General features: G+C 38.8%; 1 protein-coding gene across 2 annotated transcripts in view; it reads right to left on the bottom strand.

The window, feature by feature from the left end:
- XRRA1 (X-ray radiation resistance associated 1) overlaps positions 1-23,454 on the bottom strand; it is a 107,210-nt gene that overhangs the window by 41,345 nt on the left and 42,411 nt on the right. For both annotated transcript variants that reach the window (XM_030828758.1, XM_003254711.4), the window contains exon 10: positions 22,582-22,799. In XM_030828758.1, the coding sequence (XP_030684618.1) occupies positions 22,582-22,799 (218 nt within the window). The remainder of the gene's footprint in view (positions 1-22,581; positions 22,800-23,454) is intronic.

Here is a 23,454-nt window from a genome sequence, read left to right as displayed (position 1 = left end):
CCGGCGTGGTGGGGCGCCTGTAGTCCAGCTACTCGGAGAGGCTGAGCAGGAGAATGGCATGAACCGGAGGGAGCTTGCAGTAGCCGAGATCACCACGCACTCCAGCCTGGTGACAGAGCGAGAGACTATCTCAAAAAAAAAAAAAAAAAAAAAAAAAAAAAAAGTAAAAACCACAAAGATTGGGAAAAAACAGAGCAGAAAAACTGGAAACTCTAAAAATCAGAGTGCCTCTCCTCCTCCAAAGGAATGCAGCTCCTCACCAGCAATGGAACAAAGCTGGACAGAGAATGACTTTTGACAAGTTGAGAGAAGAAGGCTTCAGACGATCAAACTACTCCAAGATAAAGGAGGAAGTTCGAACCCATGGCAAAGAAGTTAAAAACCTTGAAAAATATTAGACAAATGGCTAACTAGAATAACCAATGCAGAGAAGTCCTTAAAGGACCTGATGGAGCTGAAAACCATGGCACGAGAACTACTTGACGAATGCACAAGCCTCAGTAGCCGATTTGATCAACTGGAAGAAAGAGTATCAGTGATGGAAGATCAAATGAATGAAATGAAGCGAGAAGAGAAACTTAGAGAAAAAAGAATAAAAAGAAACGAACAAAGCCTCCAAGAAATATGGGACTATTTGAAAAGACCAAATCTACGTCTGATTGGTGTACCTGAAAGTGACAGGGAGAATGGAACCAAGTTGGAAAACACTCTGCAGGATATTATCCAGGAGAACTTCGCCAATCTAGCAAGGCAGGCCAACATTCAAATTCAGGAAATACACAGAATGCCACAAAGATACTCCTCGAGAAGAGCAACTCCAAGACACATAATTGTCAGATTCACCAAAGTTGAAATGAAGGAAAAAATGTTAAGGGCAGCCAGAGAGAAAGGTCGGGTTACCCACAAAGGGAAGCCCATCAGACTAACAGCTGATCTCTCAGCAGAAACTCTACAAGCCAGAAGAGAGTGGGGGCCAATATTCAACATTCTTAAAGAAAAGAATTTTCAACCCAGAATTTCCTATCCCGCCAAACTAAGCTTCATAAGTGAAGGAGAAATAAAATACTTTACAGACAAGCAAATGCTGAGTGATTTTGTCACCACCAGGCCTGCCCTAAAAGAGCTCCTGAAGGAAGCACTAAACATGGAAAGGAACAACCGGTACCAGCCACTGCAAAAACATGCCAAATTGTAAAGACCATTAATGCTAGGAAGAAACTGCATCAACTAACGAGTAAAATAACCAGCTAACATCATAATGACAGGATCAAATTCACACATAACAGTATTACCCTTAAATGTAAATGGGCTAAATGCTCCAATTAAAAGACACAGACTGGCAAATTGGATAAAGAGTCAAGAACCATCAGTGTGCTGTATTCAGGAGACCCATCTCACGTGCAGAGACACACATAGGCTCAAAATAAAGGGATGGAGGAAGATCTACCAAGCAAATGGAAAACAAAAAAAGGCAGGGGTTGCAATCCTAGTCTCTGATAAAACAGACTTTAAACCAACAAAGATCAAAGGAGACAGAGAAGTCCATTACATAATGGTAAAGGGATCAATTCAACAAGAAGAGCTAACTGTCCTAAATATATATGCACCCAATACAAGAGCACCCGGATTCATAAAGAAAGTCCTTAGAGACCTAAAAAGAGACTTAGACTCCCACACAATAATAATGGGAGACTTTAACACCCCACTGTCAACATTAGACAGATCAACAAGACAGAAAGTTAACAAGGATATCCAGGAATTGAACTCAGCTCTGCATCAAGCAGATCTAATAGACATCTACAGAACTCTCCACCCCAAGTCCACAGAATATACATTCTTCTCAGCACCACACCGCACTTATTTCAAAATTGACCACATAGTTGGAAGTAAAGCACTCCTCAGCAAATGTAAAAGAACAGAAATTATAACAAACTGTCTCTCAGACCACAGTGCAATCAAACTAGAACTCAGCATTAAGAATCTCACTCAAAACCGCTCAACTACATGGAAACTGAACAACCTGCTCCTGAATGACTACTGGGTACGTAACGAAATGAAGGCAGAAATAAAGATGTTCTTTGAAACCAACGAGAACAAAGACACAACATACCAGAATCTCTGGGACACATTCAAAGCAGTGTGTAGAGGGAAATTTACAGTACTAAATGCCCACAAGAGAAGGCAGGAAAGATCTAAAATTGACACCCTAACATCACAATTAAAAGAACTAGAGAAGCAAGAGCAAACACATTCAAAAGCTAGCAGAAGGCAAGAAATAACTAAGATCAGAGCAGAACTGAAGGAAATAGAGACACAAAAAACCCTTCAAAAAAATCAATGAATCCAGGAACTGGTTTTTGGAAAAGACCAACAAAATTGATAGACCGCTAGCAAGACTAATAAAGAAGAAAAAAGAGAAGAATCAAATAGACGCAATAAAAAATGACAAAGGGGATATCACCACTGATCCCACAGAAATACAAACTACCATCAGAGAATACTATAAACACCTCTATGCAAATAAACTAGAAAATCTAGAAGAAATGGATAAATTCCTGGACACATACACCCTCCCAAGACTAAACCAGGAAGAAGTTGAACCTCTGAATAGACCAATAACAGGCTCTGAAACTGTGGCAATAATTAATAGCTTACCAACCAAAAAAAGTCCAGGACCAGATGGATTCACAGCTGAATTCTACCAGAGGTACAAGGAGGAGCTGGTACCATTCCTTCTGAAACAATTCCAATCAATAGAAAAAGAGGGAATCCTCCCTAATTCATTTTATGAGGCCAGCATCATCCTGATACCAAAGGCTGGCAGAGACACAACAAAAAAAGAGAATTTTAGACCAATATCCCTGATGAACATCGATGCACAAATCCTCAATAAAATACTGGCAAAATGAATCCAGCAGCACATCAAAAAGCTTATCCACCATGATCAAGTGGGCTTCATCCCTGGGATGCAAGGCTGGTTCAACATATGCAAATCAATAAACATAATCCAGCATATAAACAGAACCAATGACAAAAACCATATGATTATCTCAATAGATGCAGAAAAGGCCTTTGACAAAATTCAACAACCCTTCATGCTAAAAACTCTCAATAAATTAGGTATTGATTGGACGTATCTCAAAATAATAAGAGCTATCTATGACAAACCCACAGCCAATATCATACTGAATGGGCAAAAACTGGAAGCATTCCCTCTGAAAACTGGCACAAGACAGGGATGCCCTCTCTCACCACTCCTATTCAACATAGTGCTGGAAGTTCTGGCTAGGGCAATCAGGCAGGACAAGGAAATAAAGGGTATTCAATCAGGAAAAGAGGAAGTCAAACTGACCCTGTTTGCAGATGACATGATTGTATATCTAGAAAACCCCATTGTCTCAGCCCCAAATCTCCTTAAGCTGATAGGCAACTTCAGCAAAGTCTCAGGATACAAAATCAATGTGCAAAAATCACAAGCATTCTTATACACCAATAACAGACAAACAGAGCCAAATCATGAGTGAACTCCCATTCACAATTGCTTCAAAGAGAATAAAATACCTAGGAATCCAACTTACAAGGGATGTGAAGGACCTCTTCAAGGAGAACTACAAACCACTGCTCAATGAAATAAAAGAGGATACAAACAAATGGAAGAACATTCCATGCTCATGGATAGGAAGAATCAACATCGTGAAAAATGGCCATACTGCCCAAGGTAATTTATAGATTCAATGCCATCCCCATCAAGCTACCAATGACTTTCTTCACAGAATTGGAAAAAACTACTTTAAAGTTCATATGGAACCAAAAAAGAGCCCGCATTGCCAAGTCAATCCTAAGCCAAAAGAACAAAGCTGGAGGCATCACGCTACCAGTCTTCAAACTATACTACAAGGCTACAGTAACCAAAACAGCATGGTACTGGTACCAAAACAGAGATATAGACCAATGGAACAGAACAGAGCCCTCAGAAATAATGCCGCATATCTACAACCATCTGATCTTTGGCAAACCTGACAAAAACAAGAAACAGGGAAACAATTCCCTATTTAATAAATGGTGCTGGGAAAACTGCCTAGCCATATGTAGAAAGCTGAAACTGGATCCCTTCCTTACACTTTATACAAAAATTAATTCAAGATGGATTAAAGACTTAAATGTTAGACCTAAAACCATAAAAACCCTAGAAGAAAACCTAGGCAATACCATTCAGATCATAGGTATGGGCAAGGACTTCATGTCTAAAACACCAAAAGCAATGGCAACAAAAGCCAAAATTGACAAATGGGATCTAATTAAACTAAAGAGCTTCTGCACAACAAAAGAAACTACCATCAGAGTGAACAGGCAACCTACACAATGGGAGAAAATTTTTGCAATCTACTCATCTGACAAAGGGCTAATATCCAGAATCTACAATGAACTCAAACAAATTTACAAGAAAAAAACAACCACATCAAAAAATGGGCGAAGGATATGAACAGACACTTCTCAAAAGAAGACATTTATGCAGCCAAAAGACACATGAAAAAATGCTCATCATCACTGGCCATCAGAGAAATGCAAAGCAAAACCACAATGGGATACCATCTCACACCAGTTAGAATGGTGATCATTAAAAAGTCAGGAAACAACAGGTGCTGGAGAGGATGTGGAGAAACAGGAACACTTTTACACTGTTGGTGGGACTGTAAACTAGTTCAACTGTTGTGGAAGTCAGTGTGGTGATTCCTCAGGGATCCAGAACTAGAAATACCATTTGACCCAGCAATCCCATCAGTGGGTATATACCCAAAGGATTATAAGTCATGCTGCTATAAAGACACATGCACACGTATGTTTATTGCAGCACTATTCACAATAGCAAAGACTTGGAACCAACCCAAATGTCCAACAATGATAGACTGGATTAAGAAAATGTGGTACATATACACCATGGAATACTATGCAGCCATAAAAAATGATGAGTTCATGTCCTTTGTAGGGATATGGATGAAGCTGGAAATCCTCATTCTCAGCAAACCATCGCAAGGACAGAAAACCAAACACTGCATGTTCTCACTCATAGGTGGGAATTGAACAATGAGAACACATGAACACAGGAAGGGGAACATCACACACCGGGGCCTGTTGTGGGGTGGGGGAGGGGGAGGGATAGCATTTGGAGATATACCTAACGTTAAATGATGAGTTAATAGGTACAGCACACCAACATGGCACATGTATACATATGTAACTAACCTGCACGTTGTGCACATGTACTCTAAAACTTAAAGTATAATAAAAAATTAAAAAATAAAAAATAAAAAAATAAATACTTCAAAAGAAAAAAAAAAGAAGACATACATTCTGCCAACAAGCATATGAAAAAATGCTCAACATCACTAGTCATTAGAGAAATGCAAACCAAAACCATGAGATATTAATATTATGTATGCCAGTCAGAATGTCTATTTTGAAAATGTCAAAAAAAAACAGATGCTGGCAAAGTTGTGGAGAAAAGGGAAGGCTTATACACTGCTGGTGGAAATATAAATTAGTTCAGCCATTGTGGAAAGCAGTTTTGCAACTTCTGAAAGAACTTAAAAACAAAATTACTATTTGATCCAGCAATATCATTATTGAGTATACACCCAAAGGGATATAAATCAATCTATTACAAAGATATATGCACATGTATGTTCACTGCAGCACTATTCAAAATAACAAAGACATGGAATCAACCTAAATACCAATCAATGGTAGACTGGATGAAGAAAATGTACATATTTTGGTGTGATACATATACACCATGGAATACTATGTGGCCATAAAAAAAGAATGAAATCATGTCCTTTGCAGAAACATGGATAAGGTGGAGACCATTATCCTAAGCAAATTAACACAGGAATAGAAAACCAAGTACTGAATGTTCTCACTTATAAGTGGGAGCTAAACATCAAGTACATATTAACACAAAGAAAAGAAAAACAGGCACCAGGATCTACTTGAGGGTAGAGGGTGGGTAAAGGTTGAGGACTGAAGAACTATCTGTCCAGTACTATTCTTATTACCTGGGTGATGAGATAATCTGTACATCAAACCCCCATGACATTACCTATATAATGAACTTGTACATGTACCCCATGTTAGTCCATTCTCACATTGCTATAAGAACTGCCTGAGACTGAGTAATTTATAAAGAAAAGAGGTTTAATTGACTCACAGTTCTGTATGGCTGAGGAGGCCTCAGGAAACTTACAATCATGGCAGAAAGCGAGGGGGAGGCAGGTACCTTCTTCACAAGGTGGCAGGCGGGAGAAGAAACTTGCCAAACACTTACAAAACTATCAGATCTAATGAGAACTCACTATCATGAGAACAACATGGGGAGAACTGCCACCATGATCCAATGACTTCCCACTGGGTGGGGATTATGGGGATTACAATTCAAGATGAGATTTGAGTGGGGACACAGCCAAATCATATCAACCCTTGAACCCAAAATAAAATAAAAGATTAAAAAATTAAGATTTTCTCTTAAAAATGTCATCTATACTATTATAGATAAAATTAACATAGTTCTTGGCTAACACGGTGAAACCCTGTCTCTACTAAAAATACAAAAAATTAGCCGGGCGTGTTGGCGGGTGCCTGTAGTCCCAGCTACTCGGGAGGCTGAGGCAGGAGAATGGTGTGAACCCAGGAGGCAGAGCTTGCAGTGAGCCGAGATCGCGCCACTGCACTCCAGCCTGGGGGACAGAGAAAGGCTCTGTCTCAAAAAAAAAAAAAAAAAAAAAAAAAAAAAAAAAAAAAAAAAAAATTAACATAGTAATAAAAGAGGATATAAAACTGTCCAGGGATATGAAATACCAATTCATAGAAGTAGAAAACCAAATAGCTAAGTAAATGGAGAATGCTTAACACTGACAGCAGATAGAAAAGTGCACGTTAAAACAAGTATCGGTAACCAAAGAGGGCAGAGCAAGATGGCAGAATAGAAGCCTACACCATTTGTCCCCCCGTCCCCTAAACACCAAATTTTAACAACTATCTACACACTGAATAGCACTATCACAAGAACAAAAACTCTGGTGAGCAATCACAGTAACTGGTTTTAACTTCACATCACTGAAAGAGGTATTGAGGAGGGCAGGAGAGACAGACTTAAATCACCAATGCCACCCCTCCTCCATCCCCTGGCAGAAGCCATGTGGTGCAGAGACAGAATCTGTGCATATTGGGGATGGAGAGCACAGCAACTGAGGTACCTTACATTGAACTCCGTGCTGCCCTGTCACAGCAGAGTATAAAGCCATGCTGGGCCCAGCTAGTGCTGGTGCACAGAGGCAGAATTTGGACTAGCTCCTAGCCAGAGGGGAATCACCCATCTCAGCTGTTGGAACTGAAGTTTCTTGGCCAGCCTTGCCACCATTGGCTGAAGTGCTCTGGAGTTCTAGATAAACTTGAAAGGCACTCTAGGACACAAGAGCTGTAATTCTTAGGCAACTCCTAGTGTTAGGCTGGGCTTAGAGTCAGTGAACTAGGGTGGCACATGACCTAGGGAGACACCAGCTGGCACGGCCAAGGGAGTGCTTGTGCCACCCCTCCCCTAACCCCAGGCAGTGCAGTTCACAGCAATAAAAGTGTCTCCTTCCTTCTACTTAAGGAGAGGAGAGTAAAGAAGATTTCGTCTTATATCTTGGATGCCAGCTTAGGCACAGGATAGGGCACCAGGCAGTAGGATAAGGCACTGGGAAGACTTGTGAGGCCTCCATTCCAGGCCCTAGTTCTTAGACATTTCTAAACACACTCTTGGCCAAAAGGGAAAACTGCTTTCAAGGGAAGGACTCAGTCCTGGCAGGATTCATCACCTGGCCCTTGATAACCCTAGCTCCCTGACAACATTTCTAAACACACCCTGGGCCAAAAGGGAACCTGCTGCTTTGAAGGGAAGGACCTAGTCCTGGCAAGATTCATCACCTGTTGACTAAAGAGCCCTTTGGCCCTGAATAACCAGCAGCAATACTGAGGGAGTACACTATGGGCCTTAAGGCCTGAGATGTCCTGGCTTCAGGGGTGATGGAGCACATTTCCAGATGTAGTGGCTATGGTGAAAGACTCAAAGAGAAGTTTGAGAAAAGCAGAGGGAAAAGTAAAAGAGACTTTGTCTTGCACCATTGGCACTGGCTCGGCCACAGTAAGGTAAAGCAACAAGCAGGCTCTTAAGGTCTCCGAGTCCAGGCCTAGGTTCCTGGACAGCATTTCTGGGCCCACTCTGTGCAAGAGGGGAGTCCACTGCCCTGAAGGGTGAGTCCCAGGCCTGGTAGCATTTACCACAAGCTGAGGGAAGATCCCTTGGGCTTTAAGCAAATATTGTCAGTGGCCTGGCAGAAACTCCCATGAACTGGTGGTGGTAGCCACAGAGAGGCTCCTCTGCCTGTGGAAAGGGGAGGGAAGCGTGGGAAGGACTTTGTACTATGGTTTGAGTGCCAGCTTAGGTGCAGTAGAATAGAATATCGTGTAAATTGCTAAGGTGCTTGACTCCACTCCCTGGCTCCCAGACAGCATCTCTGGACATGCCCAGGGCCTGAGGAAACTTGCCAACCTGAAGGGAAGGGCACTGGGCAAAGCCCAGTGCTGTGCTGGCTTCGGGTCTGACACAGCACAGCACCAGTGGTGGGGGCCACAGGGGTGCTTGCATCACCGCACCCTCAGTTTCAGATGGCTCGGAACAGAGAGAGATTCCATATGTTTGGGAGAAAGTAAGGGAAAAGAACAAGAGTCTCTGCCTGGTAATCCAGAGAATTCTTCCAGATCTTACCTAAGACAACCAAGGTGGTGCTGTACAAATTTGCAAAAATCACAGCATTATTGGGCTTGGGGTCCAAGTCCCTTCAAATACCTGGAAAGCCTTCTCAAGAACGACAAGCACAAATAAGCCCAAATTATGATGACTAACGTAAATCACCAAAGACATTTAAGAGTGTCAACATGATCCAGGAAAACATGACCTCACCAAATGAACTAAATAAGGCACCAGGGACCAATCCTGGAGAAACAGAGATGTATGACCTTTCAGACTGAGAATTCAAAACAGCTATTTTGAGGAAACTCAAAGAAATTCAAGATAAGACAAAGAAGGAATTCAGAATTCTATCAGATAAATTTAACAAAGAGATTGAAATAATTAAAAAGAATCAAGCAGAAATTCTAGAGCTGAAAAATGTAACTGATATACTAAGGAATGCATCAGTCTCTTGAGAGCAGAAAGGATCAAGTAGAAAAATTAGTGAGCTCGACAGACTATTTGAAAATAGAGAAGACAAAAGAAAAAAGAATAAAAAAAACAGTGAAGTATGCCCACCAGACCCAGAAAATAGCCTTAAAAAGCACAAATCTAATGGCCTTAAAGAGGAGGTAGAACATGAGATAGGGATAGAAAGTTTATTCAAAGGGATAATATCAGAGAACTTCCCAAACCTAGAGAAAGATACCAACATTCAAGCATAAGAAGGTTATAGAACACCAAGTAGATTTAAGCCTAAGAAGCCTACTTCAAGGCATTTAATAATCAAATTCCCAAAGGTCAAGGATCCTAAAAGCAGTAAGAGATAAGAAACAACATACAATAGACCACCAATACATCTGGCAGGAGACTTTTCAGTGGAAACCTTACAGGCCAGGAGAGAGTGGCATGACATATTTAAACTGCTAAAAACAAAACAAAACAAAACAAAAAAAAACTTTTAACCCCAGAATAGTAGATCCAGCAAAAATATTCTTTAAGCATGAAGGAGAAATAAAAACCTTTCCAGACAAACAAAAGCTGAGGGATTTCATTAACACAAGATATGTCCTACAAGAAATGCAAAAGGAAGTTATTCAGTCTCAATAAAGGATGTTAATGAGCAAGAAGAAATCATCTGAAGGTCCAAAACTCACTGGTAATACTAAGCACACAGAAAAACACAAAATAGCATAGCTCTGTAGTGGTCATGTGTAAACTTCTCTTGACTTAAGTAGAAAGGCTAAATGATGAACCAATAAAAAATAATTACAACAACTTTTCAAGACATAGACAGTATAATAAGACTTAAATAGAAACAACAAAAAGTAAGTCGGGGGACAAAGTTAAAGTGTTGAGTTTTTGTTAGTTTTCTTTTGGTGTGTTTGTGCAATCAGTGTTAAGTTGTCATCAGTTTAAAATAATGGGTTATAAGATAGTATTTGCAAGCCTTATGGCAACCTCAAATCAAAAATATATGATGGATACACAAAAAATAAAATGCAAGAAATTAAAACATATTACCAGAGAAAATCACCTTCAGTAAAAGGAAGAAGGAAAGAAGGAAGAGAAGACCACAAAACAAGAAAATACAACAAAATGGCAGGAGTAAGTCCCTGCTTAATAATAACATTGAATGTAAATAACTAAACTCTCCAATAAAGACAAAGTAGCTAAACGGATGTATAAACAAGACCCAGTAATTTGCTGCCTACAAGAAACACACCTCATCTAAAAAGATACACATAGACTAAAAATAAAGGGGTGGAAAAAGATATTCCATGCATGTGGAAACCAAAAAGGGGAAGGAATAGCTATACTTATATCAGACAAAATAGATTTCAAGACAAAAACTTTAAGAAGATAATTAAAAAAACAAAGAAGATAATTATATAATGATAAAGGGGTCAATTCAGCAAGAAGATATACTGATTACAAATATATATGCACCCAACACTGGAGCACCCAGATATATAAAGCAAGTATTATTGGAGATAGAATCCAACACAGTAATAGCTGGAGACTTCAACACCCCACTTTCAGCATTGGACAGATCTCCCAGACAGAAAATCAACAAAGAAACATTGGACTTAATCTGCATCATAGAAAAAATGGACTTAATAGATATTTACAGAACATTTCATCCATTGGCTTCAGAATGCACATTTTTATCCTTAGCACATGGATCATTTTCAAGTATAGACCATATGTTAGGTCACAAAACAAGTCTTAAAACATTTTTAAAAAATCTTGAAATAATATCAAACATCTTCTCTGACCATAATGGAATAAAATTAGAAATCAATGATAAGAGGAATTTTGGAAACTATACAAACACATAGAAATTAAGCAATATGCTACTAAATGACCGGCGGATCAATGAAGAAATTAAGATGGAAATTTTAAAAATTTCTTGAAACAAATGATAGTGGACACAACATACCAAAACATATAGGATACAGCAAAAACAGTACTAATAGGAAAATTTATAGCTCCAAGTGCCTACATAAAAAACTAGAAAAACTTCAAATAACCTAATGATGCATCTTAAAGAACTAGAGAAGCAAGAGCAAACCAAACCCAAAAGTAGTAGAAGAAAAGAGATAATAAATATCTGAGCACAAGTAAATGAATCTGAAATGAGGCAAACATTACACAAGACCAATGAAACAAAAAGTTGGTTTTCTGAAAAGATAAACAAAATTCAGTAACCTTTAGTTAGACTAAGAAAAAAAGAGAAGACCCAAATAAATAAAATCAGAGATAAAAAAGGAGATATTACAGCTGTTACTGAAGAAATTCACAGGATCATAAGTGGCTACTATGAGCAGCTATATGCCAATAAATTGGAAAATCTAGAAGAAATGGATAAATTCTAGACATATATAATCTACCAAGATTGAACCATGAGGAAACTCAAAACCTAAACAGACCAATAACAAGTAATGTGATTGAAGCCATAATAAAAAGTCTCCCAGTAAAGAAAAGACTGAGACATCATGGCTTCACTGCTGAATTCTACCAAACATTTAAAGAACTAATACCAATCCTATTCAAACTGTTCGGAAAGATAAAGGAGGAGGGAATACTTCCAAACTCATTCTATGAGGCCAGCATTACCCTGATACCAAAACCAGACAAAGACACATTAAAAAATAATAATAATACTGACCAGACTGGCCATCATGGTGAAACCTGTCTCTACTAAAAATACAAAAAATTAGCCAGGCGTGGTGGCAGGCACCTGTAATCCCAGCTATTTGGCAGGCTGAGGCAGGAGAATCTCTTGAACCCAGGAGGCAGAGATTGCAGTGAGCCAAGAAAGCGCCACTGCACTCCAGCCTGGGCAATAAAAATGAAACTCTGTCTCAAAAAAAAAATCAATAAAATAAATAAATAAAATAATAATAATAATACAGGCCAATATATCTGATGAATATTGATGCAAAAATCCTCAAAAAATACTAGCAAAACAAATTCAACAGTACATTAAGAAGATCATTCATCGGCTGGGTGCAGTGGCTCATGCCTGTAATCTCAGCACTTTGGGAGGCCGAGGTGGGCGGATCACCTGAGGTCGGGAGTTCGAGACCAGCCTGATCAACATGGAGAAACCCCGTGTCTACTGAAAATACAAAATCAGCCAGGTATGGTGGCACATGCCTGTAATCCCAGCTACTTGGGAGGCGGAGGCAGGCGAATCACTTGAACCCAGGAGGTGGAGGTTGCAGTGAGCCAAGATCATGCCATTGCACTCCAGCCTTGGCAACAAGAGTGAAACTCCATCTCAAGAAAAAAAAAATCATTAATTATGGCCAAGTGGGATTTATCCCAGGGATGCAAGGATGTTTCAACACACACAGATCAATCAATGTGATACATGACATCAACAGAATGAAGGACTAAAACCATATGATCATTTCAATTGATGCTGAAAAAGCATTTGATATAGTTCAACATCCCTTCATGATAAAAACCCTCAAAAAACTAGGTATAGAAGAACCACACCTCAACAAATTAAAAGCTATATATGACAGACACATAGTTAGTATCGTACTAAATGGGGAAAAACTGAAAGCCTTTCCTCTTATATCTGGAACATGACAAGGATGCCCACTTTTACCACCATTATTCAACTGATTACTGGAAGTCTTAGCTAGAGCAATCAAACAAGAGAAAGAAATAAACGGGATCCAAACTGGAAGGGAGGAAGCTGAATTATCCTTGTTTGCAGATGATATGATCATATATTTATATTGGAAAAACCTAAAGACTCCACCAAAAAATGATTAGAACTGATAAGCAAATTCAGTAAAGTTTCAGGACTCGAAGTCAACATACAAATTGGTAGCATTTCTATATGCCAACAGTGAACAATCTGAAAAAGAAATAAAAAAGGAATCCCATTTACAATAGCCACCAATAACATTAAATACCTAGGAATTAACCAAAGGAGTAAAAGATCTCTACAATAAAAACTATAAAACACCAATGAAAGAAATTGAAGAGGACACATAAAAATGGAAAGATATTCCATGTTCATGGATTGGAGGAATCAATATTGTTAAAATGTCCATAGTACTGAAAGCATTGTAGAGATTCAATACAATCCCTATCAAAATACCAATGACATGCTTCACAGAAATAGAAAAGAACTATCTTAAAATTTATATGGAACCACAAAAGACCCAGAATAGCCAAATCTATCCTGAGCAAAAAGAACAAAACTAGAGGAATCACATTACCTGACTTCAAATTATACTATAAAGCTATAGTAACCAAAACAGTATGGTACTGGCATAAAAATGGACACATAGACCAATAGAACAGAATAGAGAACCTAGAAATAAATCCACACACCTACAGTTAACCCATTTTTGACAAAGGTGCCAAGAACATACATTGGGGAAAAGACAGTCTCTTTAATAAATGGTTCTGGGATAACAGGATATCCATATGCAGAAGAATTAAACTTGACTCCATCTCTTGCCTTTTATTTGAATTAAATATAAGACCTCAAACTGTGAAACACCTACAAGAAAACATTGAGGAAACCTTCCAGGACACTGTTCTGGGCAAAATTTTCTTGAGTAGTAACATCTCACAAGCACAGGCAACCAAAGCAAAAATAGACAAATGGGATCACATCAAGTTAAAAAGCTTCTATACAACAAAGGAAACAATCAACAAAGAGACAACCCACAGAATGGGAGAAAACATGTGCAAACTACCCATCTGACAAGGGATTAATAATCAGAATATATAAGGAGCTGGGATTAATAATCAGAATATATAAGGAGCTCAAACAATTCCACAGGGAAAAATCTAATAATCTGACTAAAAAATGGGCAAAAGATCTGAATAAATATTTTTCAAAAGAAGTCATTCAAATGGAAAACAGGCATATCAAAAGGTTAACATCACTGACCATCAGAGAAATGCAAATCAAAACTACAATGAGATATCATCTCACCCTAGTTAAAATGGCTGTTATCCAAAAGTCAGACACGGTGAGGATGTGGAGAAAAGGGAACCCTCACACACTGTTGCTGGGAATGTAAATTAGCACAACCACTATGAAGAACGGTTTGGAAGTTCCTCAAAAAACTAAAAATAGAGCTACCATATGATCCAGCAATCCCAATGCTGAGTATATATCCAAAAGAAAGGAAATCGGTTTATCAGAGAGATATCTGCACTCTTATGTTTGTTGCAGCAGTGTTCACAATAGCCGAGATTTGGAAGCAACCTACATATCCATCAACAGATGAATGGATAAAGAAAATGTGGTACATATATACAATGGAGTACTATTCGGCCATTAAAAAGAATGAGATTCTATCATTTGCAAGAACATGGATGGAACAGGAGGTCCCTATGTTAAGTGAAATAAGCCAGGCACAGAAGGACAAAAATTGCATATTCTCACTTATTTGTGGGATCTGAAAATCAAAACAATTGAACTCATGGACACAGAGAGTAGAAAGATGGTTACCAGAGGCTGGGAAGGATAGTGGGGGCCTGGGGGAGAGGTGGGGATGGTTAATTGATACAAAAAAAATAGAATGAATAAGACCTAGTATTTGGTAGCACAACAGGGTGACTATAGTCAAAAATACTTTAATTGTACATTTAAAAATAACTAAAAGAGTATATTACATGCCTGTACCAAAATATCTCATGTGCCCCATAAATATATACATCTACTGTGTACCCACAAAAATTATAAATTAAAAAGTTTTTAAAGATAAGTATCACTTTACACCTACCAGAATAATAAAATTTAGAAAAACTATAAAGTAAGATAATACCAAGTATTGATAAGGATGTAGGAAGACAAGAACCCTTATGTACTACTTGTGTGAGTGTACACTGAAGCAACTATTTTGAAGAACAATCAGGTGGCAATTTTTAAAACTACATATACATACACTCTGTCATCCATCAATCCCACTTCTGGGTAAACACTCCAGGAAAACCCTGGCACAGTGGTATATGCAAAAGATGTTCACAAGGTTGTTCATTGTAGCACCATTTATACTAAGAGAGTTATAAGCAGCCTAAGTGTTCATCAGTAAGGGAAGAGATGTGTAAAATGTGTTTAGAGCATATATTGTAGAATACTATGCATTAGTTAAAAGTCAATAACTAGGCCGGGCGCGGTGGCTCACGCCTGTAATCCCAACACTTTGGGAGGCTGAGGCAGGCAGATCATGAGGTCAGGAGATCGAGACCATCCTGGCTAACATGGTGAAACCCTGTCTCCACTAAAAATACAAAAAATTAGCCGGGTGTGGTGGCAGGCGCTTGTAGTTCCAGGAACTCAGGAGGCTGAGGCAGGAGAATGGCAAGAACTCAGGAGGCGGAGCTTGCAGTGAGCGGAGATCACGCCATTGCACTCCAGCATGGGTAACAGAGCGAGACTCCATCTCAATAAAATAAAATAAAATAAAATAAAAAGCCAGTAACTAGATGGACTCTTAAAAACAATGTTGACTGAAAAAATCAAGTAACAGAAAGAGCTCAAGACCATATTACCATTATGTAAATTACAAACACATTACGCACAAAATAATATATACTTTACAAAGATAAATACATATATCCAGGAAAATATACCCAAAATAAGAGTAGACATTTATATGAAAATAGGAAATGGGAGTAGGAATTAAGGATGAAAGAAAAAAAATAAGAGGGTAAGAAGAACTTTGAAGAGATTAAAAATTATACTGTATTAGGACCTGAGTTGTATTGTAAACAGAAGTCTCTGCTCCTAAGTTATACATATGTACACATGATAAAGAACCTAAGAATGAGGTTCAATCTTTCAGTCTAAAGAATCATTGATACATAATTTTAAAAATTAAAACCAATCTAAATTATTGTTAAAGTTTATTACATTATGGGAAGTGATGGGAGTAGGGTGGCATAGATAAATGCATATTAAAATTTTCTTATTCAAAAAGAAGACATGTATTTGGTTGATTCTAGGTGTTGATAGACAAAAGTGAGTTTTAAAATGTGAATTAAAAGTGTTAGGGTAATAGCCAGGTGCAGTGGTCCCAGCTACCTGGGAGGCTGAGGCAGGAGGATCACTTGAGCCCCAGAGTTCAACAATACAGTTTGTGCACGATCATGTAACTGCACTTCAGCCTGGGGTGATAGGGTGAGACCATCTCTAAAAAGAAAAAAAAAAGTTTTAGGGTAATCATTAGAGATATAGACATGAGATTGCTTGCTTTAAACAATTAGTGAAAAGATTGGAATTCAAAGAAAACTTAGTGCTCACAAGAAGAAAAAAAAGAAAAAGCATAGGTAAATAGAAAACACACTAATGGCAGAAACAAGGTGAAATGTATCAACAATCACCATGTGAGTCAACTTCTTCTATAAAAAAAGACTCATTAAGACTCATATTACAAGCCAGAAGAGAGTGGGGGCCAATATTCAACATTCTTAAAGAAAAGAATTTTCAACCCAGAATTTCATATCCAGCCAAACTAAGCTTCATAAGTGAAGGAGAGATAAAATACTTTACAGACAAGCAAACGCTGAGTGATTTTGTCACCACCAGGCCTGCCCTAAAAGAGCTCCTGAAGGAAGCACTAAACATGGAAAGGAACAACCAGTACCAGCCACTGCAAAAACATGACAAATTGTAAAGACCATCGAGGCTAGGAAGAAACTGCATCAACTAATGAGCAAAATGACCAACTAACATCATAATGACAGGATCAGATTCACACATAACAATATTAACGTTAAATGTAAATGGGCTAAATGCTCCAATTAAAAGACACAGACTGGCAAACTGGATAAGAAGTCAGGACCCATCAGTGTGCTGTATTCAGGAAACCCATCTCACGTGCAGAGACACACATAGACTCAAAATAAAGGGATGGAGGAAGATCTATCAAGCAAATGGAAAACAAAAAAAGGCAGGGGTTGCAATCCTAGTCTCTGATAAAATAGACTTTAAACCAACAAAGATCAAAAGAGACAAAGAAGGCCATTACATAATGGTAAAGGGATCAATTCAACAAGAAGAGCTAACTATCCTAAATATATATGCACCCAACACAGGAGCACCCAGATTCATACAGCAAGTCCTGAGTGACGTACAAAGGGACTTAAACTCCCACACAATAATAATGGGAGATTTTAACACCCCACTGTCAACATTAGACAGATCATCGAGACAGAAAGTTAACAAGGATATCCAGGAATTGAACTCAGCTCTGCACAAAGTGGACCTAATAGACATCTACAGAACTCTCCACCCCAAATCAACAGAATATACATTTTTTTCAGCACCACACCACACCTATTCCAAAGTTGACCACGTAGTTGGAAGTAAAGCTCTTCTCAGCAAATGTAAAAGAACAGAAATTATAACAAACTGTCTCTCAGACCACAGTGCAATCAAACTAGAACTCAGGATTAAAAAACTCACTCAAAACCGCTCAACTACATGGAAACTGAACAACCTGCTCCTGAACGACTATTGGGAACATAATTAAATGAAGGCAGAAATAAAGATGTTCTTTGAAACCAACGAGAACAAAGACACAACATACCAGAATCTCTGGGACACATTCAAAGCAGTGTGTAGAGGGAAATTTATAGCACTAAATGCCCACAAGAGAAAGCAGGAAAGATCCAAAATGGACACCCTAACATCACAATTAAAAGAACTTGAAAAGCAAGAGTAAACACATTCAAAAGCTAGCAGAAGGCAAGAAATAACTAAAATCAGAGCAGAACTGAAGGAAATAGAGACACAAAAACCCTTCAAAAAATTAATGAATCCAGGAGCTGGTTTTTTGAGAAGATCAACAAAATTGATAGACCGCTAGCAAGACTAATAAAGAAGAAAAGAGAGAAGAATCAAATAGATGCAATAAAAAATGAAAAAGGGGATATCACCACCGATCCCACAGAAATACAATCTACCATCAGAGAATACTACAAACACCTCTATGCAAATAAACTAGAAAATCTAGAAGAAATGGATAAATTCCTCGACAAATACACCCTCCCAAGACTAAATCAGGAAGAAGTCGAATCTCTGAATAGACCAATAACAGGTTCTGAAATGTAGCAATAATCAATAGCTTACCAACCAAAAAGAGTCCAGGACCTGATGGATTCACAGCTGAATTCTACCAGAGGTACAAGGAGGAACTGGTACCATTCCTTCTGAAACTATTCCAATCGATAGAAAAAGAGGGAATCCTCCCTAACACATTTTATGAAGCCAGCATCGTCCTGATACCAAAGCCAGGCAGAGACACAACCAAAAAAGAGAATTTTAGACCAATATCCTTGATGAACATTGATGCAAAAATCCTCAATAAAATACTGGCAAACCGAATCCAGCAGCACATCAAAAAGCTTATACACCATGATCAAGTGGGCTTCATCCCTGGGATGCAAGGCTGGTTCAACATACGCAAATCAATAAATGTAATCCAGCATATAAACAGAACCAAAGACAAAAACCACATGATTATCTCAATAGATGCAGAAAAGGCCTTTGACAAAATTCAACAACCCTTCATGCTAAAAACTCTCAATAAATTAGGTATTGATGGGACGTATCTCAAAATAATAAGAGCTATATACGACAAACCCACAGCCAATATCATACTGAATGGGCAAAAACTGGAAGCATTCCCTCTGAAAACTGGCACAAGACAGGGATGCCCTCTCTCACCACTCCTATTCAACATGGTGCTGGAAGTTCTGGCCAGAGCAATCAGGCAGGAGAAGGAAATAAAGGGTATTCAGTTAGGAAAAGAGGAAGTCAAACTGTCCCTGTTTGCAGATGACATGATTGTATATCTAGAAAATCCCATTGTCTCAGCCCAAAATCTCCTTAAGCTGATAGGCAACTTCAGCAAAGTCTCAGGATACAAAATCAATGTACAAAAATCACAAGCATTCTTGTACACCAATCACAGACAAACAGAGAGCCAAATCATGAGTGAACTCCCATTCACAATTGCTTCCAAGAGAATAAAATACCTAGGAATCCAACTTACAAGGGATGTGAAGGACCTCTTCAAGGAGAACTACAAACCACTGCTCAATGAAATAAAAGAGGATACAAACAAATGGAAGAACATTCCATGCTCATGGGTTGGAAGAATCAACATCGTGAAAAATGGCCATACTGCCCAAAGTAATTTATAGATTCAATGCCATCCCCATCAAGCTACCAATGACTTTCTTCACAGAATTGGAAAAAACTACTTTAAAGTTCATATGGAACCAAAAAAGAGCCCGCATTGCCAAGTCAATCCTAAGCCAAAAGAACAAAGCTGGAGGCATCACACTACCTGACTTCAAACTATACTACAAGGCTACAGTAACCAAAACAGCATGGTACTGGTACCACAACAGAGATATAGATCAATGGAACAGAACAGAGCCCTCAGAAATGATGCCACATTTCTACAACTATCTGATCTTTGACAAACCTGACAAAAACAAGAAATGGGGAAAGGATTCCCTATTTAATAAATGGTGCTGGGAAAACTGGCTAGCCATATGTAGAAAGCTGAAACTGGATCCCTTCCTTACACCTTATACAAAAATTAATTCAAGATGGATTAAAGACTTAAATGTTAGACCTAAAACCATTAAAATCCTACAAGAAAACCTAGGCAATACCATTCAGGACATAGGCATGGGCAAGGACTTTATGTCGAAAACACCAAAAGCAATGGTAACAAAAGCCAAAATTGACAAATGGGATCTAATTAAACTAAAGAGCTTCTGCACAGCAAAAGAAACTACCATCAGAGTGAACAGGCAACCTACAGAATGGGAGAAAATTTTTGCAACCTACTCATCTGACAAAGGGCTAATATCCAGAATCTACAATGAACTCAAACAAATTTACAAGAAAAAAACAAACAACCCCATCAAAAAGTGGGCAAAGGACACGAACAGACACTTCTCAAAAGAAGACATGTATGCAGCCAAAAAACACATGAAGAAATGCTCATCATCACTGGCCATCAGAGAAATGCAAATCAAAACCACAGTGAGATACCATCTCACACCAGTTAGAATGGCCATCATTAAAAAAGCAGGAAACAACAGGTGCTGGAGAGGATGTGGAGAAACAGGAACACTTTTACACTGTTGGTGGGACTGTAAACTAGTTCAACAATTGTGGAAGTCAGTGTGGCGATTCCTCAGGGATCTAGAACTAGAAATACCATTGACCCAGCCATCCCATTACTGGGTATATACCCAAAGGACTATAAATCATGCTGCTATAAAGACACATGCACACATATGTTTATTGCGGCACTATTCACAATAGCAAAGAGTTGGAACCAACCCAAATGTCCAACAACGATAGACTGGATTAAGAAAATGTGGCACATATACACCATGGAATACTATACAGCCATAAAAAATGATGAGTTCGTGTCCTTTGTAGGGACATGGATGAAACTGGAAAACATCATTCTCAGTAAACTATCGCAAGGGCAAAAAACCAAACAGCGCATGTTCTCACTCATAGGTGGGAATTGAACAATGAGAACTCATGGACACAGGAAGGGGAATATCACATTCTGGGGACTGTTGTGGGGTGGGGGGAGGGGGGAGGAACAGCATTAGGAGATATACCTAATGCTAAATGACGAGTTAATGGATGCAGGAAATCAACATGGCACATGGATACATATGTAACAAACCTGCACATTGTGCACATGTACCCTAAAACCTAAAGTATAATAAAAAAAAAAAACTCATATAAGGAAAAATATGCAGTACTATGTTGTTTTTAAGATATCCTAAAATAAATACTCATATCAAACAAAATAGAGGCCCAAGTCAAAACCAAAATTATTTATCTACCTGGGATATTTTACAATGATTAAAATACACAACCTACCAAGATAAAAGTCACAAACCTAGTAACAGAGAACCAAACCAACTTCATAGTAAAAAAACAATGCCAGAAATGCAAGGAGATACTGACAAATCTACAATAGTGTGGACAGACTTTAATATGCCTATTTCCAAAGTTAACAAACCAAGTAGACAGAAAATTATTTTAGGGAGAATCTGAATAACATAATTGTGCCCTTTATTAAGTTGTTACTATTATTATTTGTAGAGACAGGGTCTCACTCTGCTGCCCAGGCTGGAGAGCAGTGGTGTGATCATAGCTCACTACAGGCTCAAGGGATCCTCCTGCCTCAGCCCCCAGTAGCTAGGACTACAGGTGCATGTCATCACACCCAGCTAATTTTTAAATTTTTGATAGAGATAGGGTCTCGCTCTGTCATCCAGGCCAGAGGGCAGTGGCGTGATCACAGCTCACTGCACGCCTGAAACTCCTGGCCTCAAACAATTCTCCAGCCTTGGCCTCCCAAAATAACTGCCACTGTGCCCGGCCAGTTATTAGTATTATTTTTAACTTCGAAATCCATCTTTCTTTATTCTGCTTTGGAATGCTGGAGCTGAGGCTCTCAAAACCATATTTCTGCTTTGACCGCTGGTTTCCTGTTAGACTCTGACAATATGGGTGGTGCTAAAGGGAGACTGCAAAGCTGGAAGAGGAAAAAGGGGCTTATCTCTTCCTATCTGCTTCCCATGGGTTTACTGACTGCTTGTGCTTCCTGTGAATGCCACTGGAATAATGTGGTTTTTGGTTTGTTTTGTTTTTGCTGTAGTCTAGCAAGTCTTTCCCCAGCAGTAGCTGAATCTAGTTTGCAGTTTTTCCAACTTTTATAAACTAGCTTCACTGTGACTCCTCCACAGGCACCAGCACCAGCTGGCCAGTATCCTCTTCTCAGAGATCTGGGTCTCAGCTACATGAAGCCCATCATAGCTCAGAGACACCAGCAGCCAAGCAGCACCGCTTCCCCAGAGGTCTAAATTTCAGGTGTCAGGAGCACCTCTTCCAAGCTTGTAAAGTTGCATAATTTCAACCTCATTCTACAAAGAAAACTCCAGGCTCAGGTGGTCTCATGGTGAATTCTTCCAAAATTTAAGGATAAAATAATAATAGTATATAAACTTCCCTATGAAACAGAAATAAAACTTCCAAAACACATTTTATCAGGCAAGCATAACCTTGATTATAAATCCTAACAAGAATACTGTAACAAAAGAAATCAATACACCAATACATCTCCCAAACATAGATGCAAAAATCCTTGACAAAGAATCAGCAAATTCAATTTGTGATATTCACCATGACCAAGTGAGACGTTCAAAATAAACTCTCAGAAGTGTATTTCCACTATGAGGCTAGAATTTCTGGAACAAGGGGTGTCACTCACCTGTCCGGTCAACATCCTTTTTTATGGGCAGTACAGTATAATCCAGTTGCTCATCTGAGTCCTCAGGCATCCTTGGCTTGGACTGCAGCATGAATTGGGGCTCTTTTTGGGGACTTCCCCTGCCTCCATTCCAGTCCACTGACTCGTCATAGAGCTGAACTTGCTGCAGGTATGGGATCCTGATAATCCTGTTTTCGTCCAGGCTTAACTTCTTCAGTCTTCAATTAAGGAAAGTGAATATAGAATAATAGCAATAATGATACCTCAGGATTGTTTACCAAGCAACTTTAGGGAAAAAACATGGAATCAGGCTTGGATACTTATTCGTCTTGTGTGACGTTGAGCCAGTGACTTACTCTCTCTGGGATTCAATATCCCTGTCTCTAAAATGGGGATAATATTTATTAACCTTTCAGGGTTCTTGTGAAGATTAAATGAGGCAATATGTAAATGGCCTGGCACAAAGTAGTATTCAGTAAATGGTAGTTGAAACCAAAGTAAATTTTCCAGAGAAGTAAAGCTTAACAATGTAAATGCCACTATTTTCTTTACTTCGGTTAGAACTCAGAATTAAATTTATCTTTCTGATTCTCATTATTTTAAAAAATTTTCCTGTCTCTACTGTCAGGGTCCGAATTCTATCTTGGGTAAAATCTCCTCCTGTTTTCCTTTCTCTTCTCTGCTTCTAATTCAGTCATGTGATCAGAAATGTCCTCACTCATGGCCATTTTTATGGAGGAGCCAAAGCTCAGAGGGGAGAAATGACTTACCCATGGCCACACAGTAGAGATAAATTGTGGAGCTAGGCTTTAAACCCAAATCTTTTGGCTTCCAGAACATCACTCAGAGTGTGAGCATGCCTGGGGATTAGAG

The sequence above is a fragment of the Nomascus leucogenys genome, chromosome 15 (assembly GCF_006542625.1).
Source record: "Nomascus leucogenys isolate Asia chromosome 15, Asia_NLE_v1, whole genome shotgun sequence".
NCBI lineage: Eukaryota > Metazoa > Chordata > Mammalia > Primates > Hylobatidae > Nomascus > Nomascus leucogenys.
The sequence above is the reverse complement of the archived record's forward strand: the minus strand, read 5'-3'. Positions and strand labels throughout refer to the sequence as shown.